Source organism: Quercus suber, unplaced genomic scaffold, assembly GCF_002906115.3.
Source record: "Quercus suber isolate HL8 unplaced genomic scaffold, Cork oak 2.0 scaffold_98, whole genome shotgun sequence".
Taxonomy (NCBI): domain Eukaryota; kingdom Viridiplantae; phylum Streptophyta; class Magnoliopsida; order Fagales; family Fagaceae; genus Quercus; species Quercus suber.
Genome location: NW_027069563.1, coordinates 667,677 through 677,600, shown reverse-complemented (window position 1 = coordinate 677,600; position 9,924 = coordinate 667,677). Strand labels below are relative to the sequence as shown.

The window sequence follows — 9,924 nt, the reverse complement described above, 5'->3', positions numbered from 1 at the left end:
GAAGGAAGAGGACAGCAACGTAAAGAGAGAGAAAAGTGATCTCATTGAGTCTCTGCGTCAAGAACGACCCAAGGTAGGAAATCCAAACTCACCATACAAATAAATTGTGAGCCCAAGTGAGATTTCAGCCCAATAGCCTCATTTTTTGCCCTCATAGCCATATTAGCAATTTTCTCCTAAAAAATAACGGCAGGAACTAAATTGTCACAATATTGAAAGGCTAAGAACCAAATTAACACAATTATAAAATTATAAACAAAATTGAAATATAATGTAAAAGATATGAACCAAATACATAATTTACCTTTTTAATATACAATACAAAAATTATCTTAATGTTTTGCCTAATGTCATATGTACTGGGGTCAACATTGGGTCTTATTATAACGGGATAAATGTTTGGCCCATTTCAAGCATTAGCCTAAACACCGAAAACAATTCGAACATAGACCACCCCATTCTAATAACAAGTATAGAACCTTGGACTATTGATCAAGCCTAGTATCCTTCTTAGCCTAGTTTTGAGGTAGTGTTTGAACTATCGAGGTAAGTCCTAGAGAAGATTAGCTTTACTGAGGAAGCTGTCTGAGATTTCCAGATGATTCCACAACAACCCCTGTATTAATTGAGGTTACCTGCCTGGCATCACCGCATTTAATGTAGAAGGAAAAGCTTGAACACTAAAAAAGACCCCAGAAGTCTTCATTCATGATAAATAACCAGAAAAATGAGAGTCTGATATAATCAGAAGTTACCCAGGTAAACGCCTAAACAGTAAGAAGAAGTTTTAGAAAGCTTCATTCATTATGAAAAACATAGAAAGAAGAGCCCGTTAAGATTAGAAATTATCAAAGTGGACAATGACAAAACATGAGAAAGAAGGAGATGACTCATATAAAAATAAAGAAAGAAGAAAAAGAAAGGGGACACACAAAATACAAAGAGAAGAACATATAGGGTCTGTTTGGATAGCATTTATTGTTGCTGAAAGTTGCTAAAAACTGATTGTTGCTGAAAACACTGTAGCAAAATAATTTTTTAAATATATGAATAGTACCGTGGGACCCACTTTTAATATTTTTAATGTGTAAACAGTGCATGAACAGTGCGTGAACAGTACACGTACAGTACATGCACATTGTTTTTTTCTCACAAAAGTCAACAAATCTGGCTGAAAAAAAAAAAAAAAAAAATGCAACACAACTTTGAGTAACTAACCGTGCTATCCAAACGTAGGCATAAAGTCATAATTGTAACAAAGAAATATCATATGAATAAAAGCTTTTTTACATACTTTTACAAGAGTGAACCAGTCTTTGGTTTCTTGTCTTAAATTTCCCATTGCGAATTGATTTTAGTGCATAATCTAAATTAATTGTGTTCTTAAACAAGTAATTAAACACTGGTTAATTTATTGCATCCACATCATACACTATCCAACCTTAACACTATTTGTGCTTATTTTCCCCAAATCAAATTCAGTTTAACCACAGTGCATATCTACAATGATAATACTGTGGGAATTAATGCACAATGATTGAATGAAGTGTCCCGGTAGTAAATAGTAGATATAACAACTAGAAATATAGAATGCAATTGAAACTAAGTTAGAAAATGTTGTAGAAATATACTTAGAGGATTACGAACATTTTAAAATACCTTGGGCGTTTGATATTAACCAAAATCTCAATGGTAGTTTATATATTTTACTCTTTTTTTAAGTACCTTAGGTGCATTAAATTAAAAATATAGTTGCATTGAAATTAGCTGTCCTTAAGAGAGAAAATAAGGTTTGGGGTTCATTGGTTAATTTAACTGCCTCTTTGGATTTAGTAAGGACTTAATGGACCTTACCATAGGTATGTGTGGGGGTAAAAGCCCAACTTTATATATTGAGCCTAGGGCCTTACTTGAAGACTACTGTGTGTTCGAAGAGAAGAAAGTGGTTGAGAAGGAATCCGTGTGGAAGAGGTATACCTAGAAATGAACGAGGAATATAGTCCGAAGAGAGCACTAGTGGTTTGAAGAGTTCATTCTCCTCGGATACAAGAAGTCTCGATCAAGCAAGTATCTGGAAAGTTCGAGTGATCTACCTAACGACTTCAATGAGAATGATAAGCTTTAGGCATGCCTGGAGATGATAAGAATGGAGAAATATCTAAAAGAAAAAATTGCTACCACTGTGTTTAATGCACTGCAGCAACTTTCCTGGCCTCATTTATGTGGAGAAGACTTCTGAACAGTGTAATCTCAGCTACCACCACTCACGTAGAGCTAAAGAAGATACTTGACATGACATATACTCAAGTGAATACATAGATGAAGAACAAGTGGACGATGGGGATGATGGGAAAAAGATGCTATATAAAGGGAATAAGCCTCTAATAATGGGGAAGGGGGAAAAAAGTGAAGGAAAGAGGGAGAAAGATTTTACTATAGCTTTAAGAACTATTTTCACTGTTCAATTAATAATATTTCTCTTCGGACATCATTTTGTTTAACTTTTAAGTGCGTTTTTACGTTGGTTCATTCCCGGTAACTATAGTTATCAGTTGCTAAATTCACAAATAATCCAACTCTTTCACCCACTTTCTACAAATTCATTGTTTTGAATTTGGGCTACAAATATTGACCCTACATTTGTAAATTGTACATAAGCTTTGTGTTTTTTAATTTTTGATTTTTTTGGACTAAAAATTAACATTAAAGAAGAACAAGAGAACAACAAATAAACTACAGCTTTGTGGAACTAAAAGAGTCTTTGAATTGACCTTCTCCATCTCCATCTCGTTTTCGCTTTTTCTTTTTAAGACATATGACCATCTCCATCTAAACTTCAAATACTCAAGATAAAAGTTTAGGACAGTGGCGTTTTTCTTTTCCTTTTTCTTTTTAAGACATAAGACCACCTCCATCTAAACTTCAAATGCCCATGACAAAAGTTCAGAACAGAGGATGCGGGGATAAATCCCACAACGTTACACAAATCCTGCATAATGGTGACGTGGCAGCGTATTAGAATGACACCTGTCAAGACTATCTTAATCAAATTTTCCGTTCCGTTAACCTAACGCTACTGTTTCTCTCTCCTGTCTCTTTCTCTCACACGCAGCAGGGGCAGAAAGAACCAAATCAAAAAGAAAAATCATCACCACCTTTTAGCCGCCAAGAACCACCGCTTCAACCCCTTCTTTTGATAGAAATCTCTGTGGCGAAGATGAAGACTACAACTCAGAATTTTTCTAGGTTTGTTACCTAACAGACCTCCAAATCCGTCTATTATTTTTGAGGATTTTAGGGTTTGCTGTGGGTAAATCATACAATTTCTTCTATTTTGGGAGATTCGGTAAATTAAAACTTTTTCTTACACTGACAATTCATCGAAAATTGATATAATTCATTTTAACTTTTTGTGTGGGTAACTAACACATTTCCTTAAATTTGTTTTTAGAATTTTGATTTTCTTAATTTTATTTTTAAAGCTTGGATAATTGAGTTTGGCCTGATCTTAGTTGAGTTATGTAGCGTAGAGTGCTGCTGGAATTGTGTTTAATAGCCGATGGTTTTTGTTGGGTAGTGATTACTGGTGGTAGCTGTTGATTTGTTGTACTAGTTTGGTTGTGTTTAGAAGCTGATTTGTTGTATCGGGATTTAGTTAGTTTGTTTGTTTAGTTGTAGATTATTATTATTATTATATTATATTTTATTTATGGCATCTGCTGGTTGTGGCTTTATGGGCGTAACTCTTAATCTTTTGTGTTGAATAAAATTTGATTGCTTACAGCTTATGGGTCTGATCAATTTTATATCAAAGTTTGTCTAACTTTTGTTGTTGCAAAGTATGAAATCTACGTGTCATAGGAAAACACATGACTGATTTGAATGCCTAATGTAAGTTTGGTAGACATCAGGATCATGGTTGCAACTTGAAATAAGCTTTCATGCATGCTTGCTTGTTAATTCATTGCTTGATCGCTATAGAGTCATGGTCTTTTTGTGATAAAGTGATTGAGGTGAAAGGTCTCGTTAGAACTTGGAAGTGATTAAAATAGTCTTGACAGGTGTCATTCTAATACGCTGCCACATCGCCATTATGCAGGATTTGCTGCAACCAAGTTTGCTTTACTAATTAAGATTATTCCACATCACCATTAAGATTGTTGAACAAAAGCTTTACTAATTTTTGTAGAATGGTCCTGATGAAGCAGCAGGTAATGCCAAAGTTGCTTGGGAAGGCATTTGTGTTTCTAAGGAGGGTGAGTTAGGCTTGAAGGGGATTGAGGAGTGGAATAAGCTGGCTTGTTCGAAACACATCTGGAACCTTTTTGCTCAAACAAGTTCAATTTGGGTGGCATGGGTTCATATAAAACATATTGAAGGGGAAGACTTTTGGTGTGTAAGGGCACCCAAGACAGTACATGGGGTTGGAGAAAATTACTGAAGTTAAGAGGATTGGCAGAAATATCTGAAATTTTCTATTGGAGATGATCCCAAATTTCCTTTGGCATGATTTGTGGCACCCAGATGGAATTTTATATGAAATTTTTTTTTTACCTAGGGTCATTTATGATGCTGCTAGTAGTATGGATACAAAGCCGGCTAGCATGTTGAGGGATGGGGATTGGAGATGAAAACCTGAGAGATCATATGAGTTTGTAGCCATTCAAAGACAATTTTGCCTGGTTGAGAATAGAGATAAAGACTAGCCTATGTGGCTAACCCCAAAGAAAGGTTAATTCAATTGTGCCATGACTTGGTGTGCAGTTAGAGTGAAAAGGCAACAGTTCCATGGTGGAAATTAATTTGGTTTCTCAGAGCTATATTGAAGCATGCTTTCATGGATGGCTTGTGTTTAAAAGTAGACTTCACACTCATATGATAGGTTCCTTCAATGGGGCAATACTGGATTTTTTTTAGAAGGGTCTTGGAGAGCAGAGATCATTTATTCTTTGATTACATGATCATTTTCTAAAAGCATATGGAGTGAAGTGATGGTACACTGCCTTGTGGAAATCCTGCATGTTGTTGGGATGCTGTGGTCAATTGGGGATTGCATAATTTGAAGGGCAATAATCTTAAGGAAGTGTTATGCAAGCTGAGCTGGGAGGTAGTCATGTATCATCTTTGGATCCAGTGTAATGCCAGAATCCATGCTGGGAATCTAAAGAGTGAAGAGTCCATTATCTAGGACATAAAATGGGAAGTTAAATACTCATGTCCAATCTGAATGAGGCTTCAAAAACACTATCTGCAACAAATTCCTATGCTGTAAATGGGAAATATCTTCCTCAGTTCTTAAATGTAGTTTAGGATTCTGTTAGCTGTGCTCCTGAATTGTAAGTGTTAATGGGATTATCTCATTACTGTTGTAAGTGTTTTTCTTGAATGAAATTCAGCTAATTTATTGGGAAAAAGAATAATAATAAACCAACCTAACAAGAATAGAACCCAAAAATAGGTACAAGAAACCCATATATAGGTCATGTTCAAGTTACAGCTAGAGTAACTCTTTGCGATGCTAAACAAGTAATTTGACATATCAATCAGTGGATTATACAGTTGTAGTATACTTGCAAAATATCAAGATTATTGGAGACCAATAAAGAAATGTGTATATATAAAGAAATAAGAAAATTCAGAGATAAATTGCCTAGAAATAAGAAAATATAGGAGTACAAATTGAAGTTATGTTTGTTGTTTTCTCAGATCTTTGGGAGGACTCACTTGAGCGAGCGAGAGAGAGAGGCTCCAACTGAGAGATTTAGTTAGAGAGAGAAACAATGGGGGAGGGTTAGACAGTTTAGTGTAAAAGGAAAAGGTTATATATGTACATACATGGGAAAATTCAAGAAAGGAACAGAAAATTGATTTGACTTACAAATTTGGTTCGAATTGAAGAAGTGCAACAAAGAAGACCGAGTTGCGGAGGTAAAAGTTGCCAAAGTATTCTTTTCTTGTTGACTATGACATTCGATAGGTAGTTGCTGGGGTATTCTTTTCTTTCCGTCGTTGGAGCTATTGTTATTGTAATGTGAGCTATTGATAAAGCCTCCCAGATTGTATAATCTTATGCCTCAGATGTAATTTAAAAGACTTGTAGTTTCTTGTTTGTATTTACCTTATGTGATTCAGTTACTACTTTGTTGAATTTTATTATTCCTACGTTTTGTTTATTTATAGTTCCCAAAGGAAAGGCACAAGCTTTACTACCTCTATTGTAATAATTCTCGATTTATTGAATGATGTGTGATATTGCTTTGTTAACTGCATGTTTTGAAGTAGGGCGTTAAATGTTTGATGTATGTAAGTTGCTTTTTGGGGAACCTCCTTTAGGTGGTTTAGGATTTTCTTGAGTTGCATGAGTGTTTTAGGTTAAGAGTTATATTTTGATTTTCCTTAAATTAATGAACAAAGAATATTGAGCTTTAATCTTTGGATTAGGTGTTCCTAGTACCCAGGATTGTGCTTCTTCAAGTTTAGGCCTGCGTTTCTTCTGCTCTGAGGTAAGGGAAATTATGTTTTTAAATATTTGGAAGGTCATGACATGATTTGAGAAGCTGATATTTCATTAAATTATTTTAATTTTGATAAGAACATTGTGTACATAATTATGTATTATACAATTAAATTAGTGGATATGTGATGTCACATTTAAATGTTATGAAAATGATAAGTTTGAGAAGCAAGGATTGTTTTATGGTCAAGTTATATGGTATGTTCTGAACTTCTCCGGTAGGGATAATGGTACGGGCTTTCCATGGAATGTGGCCTAGGCCAAATTGTGAGTTGAATGAAGTAGCCTACCTTTGTTTGGTCAAGACCAACTTGGGTGGATGCTGATCATCTCTATGATTGATGAAGGATCGTCATGAGTGGCCAAGGCCATTTGTGATTGATGATGCGAGCATGTATGTACTTGGGAATACTTGACATGGTGGGGACTATTGGATGCCTGGCCCAAGAGGGTTGGATGCTTCATGCTTTACATGCTTACTCGACAGATTTACCAAAGTTGCATTATAAGTAATTATGTTTTATGTTATGGTAAAGAAAATTATTAATTATTTACTTATCAACAATTATGTTTTAAAGTAATAGGAAACGTCTTTTATGATGTTAAATCATGAAATATGATTATGATGTTAATAAGTTTTGAGGCTTTGTTATCCATTGGAGAAAAAAGGTTAAGGTTAAATGCACTGACTAGCAAGTAGTAAGAAGTAAAAAAAAAAATGCATACAAGTTTAGTGTATCAAGTTTAGGCTTGATATTAACATGCCACTCATGGTTTCAAATCCGGAATTTGGGTTTGGGTCATGACATGAGCTTTAATGGAATATTTCTATAACATGCCACTCATGGTTTACTTTATAAATGTAAAAGTTTAGTTTTCATGAATGGAATATTTCTATTTTTTAAAAAGATTCCTATTAATTTATACATCCTTAAGGGGGAGTATCAGTCATCCACAAACCTCAAGAGAGGGGAGTGTCATTTTGTGCATTGTCTGGGTAAGAATCTGTTTCTGTTTTAAAAATGGAATATCCTGTTAATAAAAATAACAGTTTGTGAGCTTATGAACTTTACTGTTGCAATTATACAAACTTTAAAGGAGGGGGGAGTGTCATTTCATGAAACGTTCCCCGGTAGTGTATTCATAAAACCTCAAGAGAGGGTGCTGTAATTTTCCCTTTAATATATGATGGTATTTTAAAATAATTATTAAATCATTAATTGAGTCAACTTTGTTCTCTTAAAATTCTTTTGCTTCCCAGGTACAAGCTCCTAGCTGTATTTGCCGGAACTTTGTTTGACTGGTCATGTGTGTGGCTAATTACTTCTAGGGAATTCATTCTGTTGTACATATTTTCTTTGCCTACTTCATTTCTTCAATGGACTAATTTCCTCTAAATATAATTTTTTTACCTATGAAAAAAAAAAATCTTTTGCTTCCTAAGTAATGGGAAATTGAATGAGAGGACTGGATAAAAATCCATTTGAATACACCTTTAAGACAGCGCCTTTTTTTTTTTTTTTTTTTTTGGTATATATTCAGGCATGTTCATTATTTTATTGATTGAATTATTTTTATGGTTTCCTTAAAACTTTTGATATCTGCAGAAAGTTATCGTTTAACAATTAATTGTCTACTTTTAATTTCTTTATAATCATATTGTACATTCTTTATTTCTTTGCAACAGATATATTTTCAAAAGTCTTAGTGAGGTTTTTGAAGTAAAATACAACAATGGATTCATCACAGAGTGCTGTAACAGCAGGAACTGCTGGTGGTGGCAATGGGATGATGATCTCCCAAACCAATGATACGGCAGCTACACCTGCTGTGGACAATCCAAAGCAGAACCTGAACCATGTCATCAACTCTATTCAGAAAACTTTGGGCCTTCTTCACCAGCTCTACCTTACTGTCTCTTCCTTCAATGCTGCCTCTCAGCTTCCTCTTCTCCATCGCCTGTATGTTTCTTTTGTCTTATCTATTGCAATTAGTTCTTTTTATTTTTTACTTCCTTTTCTAAGACATAAACCACTGTGGGTTTGGTTTTGCAGCAATTCTCTTGTCACGGAGCTTGACAACATGGTTAAATTAGCTGAGAAGTGCAACATTCAAATTCCTATGGAAGTGCTAAAGTGAGTCTTTTCCCATGATTAGCCTTTTTTTTTTTCAACTACAAATGGTGTTTTAGAACTTAATTCAGGTTTTCTTTACTTCTGATTGCTTATATTTTATTTTCTCTTTTAGTTTAATTGATGATGGAAAGAATCCAGATGAATTCACAAGGGATGTCATAAACAGCTGTATTGCCAAGAATCAGATCACCAAAGGCAAAACTGATGCCTTTAAGGTTGCTTTTTTTTCCTGATATGACATATTTATATAATTATTTATTTTCAGTTCCATTTCTTCATGTAAATTTGAGATTTAATATTGGATTTTGTGTTTATTTGTGGTTTTATTTTGACCTTACATATTTTTTCAGGGTTTACGCAAACATCTTATGGAAGAACTTGAACAAACATTTCCTGATGAAGTTGAATCTTATAGAGAGATACGTGCAGCCTCTGCTGCTGTAAGTTATATTTGCGTTGATGCACTAATTTCTTAGAATGGTTCTCTGTATATGTCACTCCATAAATTTTCTTAAAATCAACATTTATTATTATTTTTGCCATTATTACGTGAAGAACCTCCTTCCAACCTGCTCTCACCCAATTCCCTTTAATGCCATGTATAAGATCAAAACCACTCCATTTGTAAAAGGTTACCTCTTGCCATGAGCTATAGTTCAACTGGCACTTCCTCCTACCATAATATTGAGATGGAGGGTGAGGTCATGGGTTCAAAACCCATTGAGTGCTTGTGTAACTTACTAATCAAGAAAAAAAAATAAATTGTGGAGGGTACCTCTTTATTTGTTGGTTCTGTATTATTATTTCTGCTGTTGCATAAAATGTGAAGAATTTGTCTTAGAAGATTCTGGATGTGCATCTCATTCCTCAAGCAATTGTGTTACTTGAGTTATGTTACTCAATGAAGAATGAAATGCTAAAAACAGTTATGTGCATAATTTTGAATGGAGATTGGTAACTGAATGTATGGCATGAGAATTTCAAACACCCAACGTTGAAATCAATTCTTTATTCAAGTAATTAATCCGCTTTTCCTTTAAAAGTAAACCAAGCTGGAGCCTATCTGAGAGAAAAGTCTAGTGTATCTTCTTTTTTATGTTTTGTGTTTACCATATTAAGCTTTTTTGCCTTTTATATCNTTATTTCATGCAGCTTTGATTTCTTGCAAATGTGGTATTTGGTATCCCCCATTTTTCACCTCCCCCCCCCCCCCCCCCTCACCAAACCCCCCCCCCCCCCCCCCCAAACAACAATCAGCTTGGTCATAAATTTCAC

At 34.6% G+C, this 9,924-nt stretch overlaps 1 protein-coding gene across 2 annotated transcripts; it reads left to right on the top strand.

The window, feature by feature from the left end:
• Nucleotides 1-2,893: 2,893 nt before the first annotated feature.
• LOC112036576 (mediator of RNA polymerase II transcription subunit 10b-like) lies at nt 2,894-9,089 on the top strand (the record flags this gene model as incomplete). 2 transcript variants are annotated; one of them, XM_065774783.1, is given in 6 exon segments in its annotated part: nt 2,894-3,246; nt 6,442-6,503; nt 8,202-8,475; nt 8,569-8,649; nt 8,762-8,864; nt 9,000-9,089. In XM_065774783.1, coding segments are annotated over 4 exon segments (501 nt in total), but the record flags the coding sequence as incomplete, so codon positions are not given.
• Between the last annotated feature and the right edge of the window lie 835 nt (nt 9,090-9,924).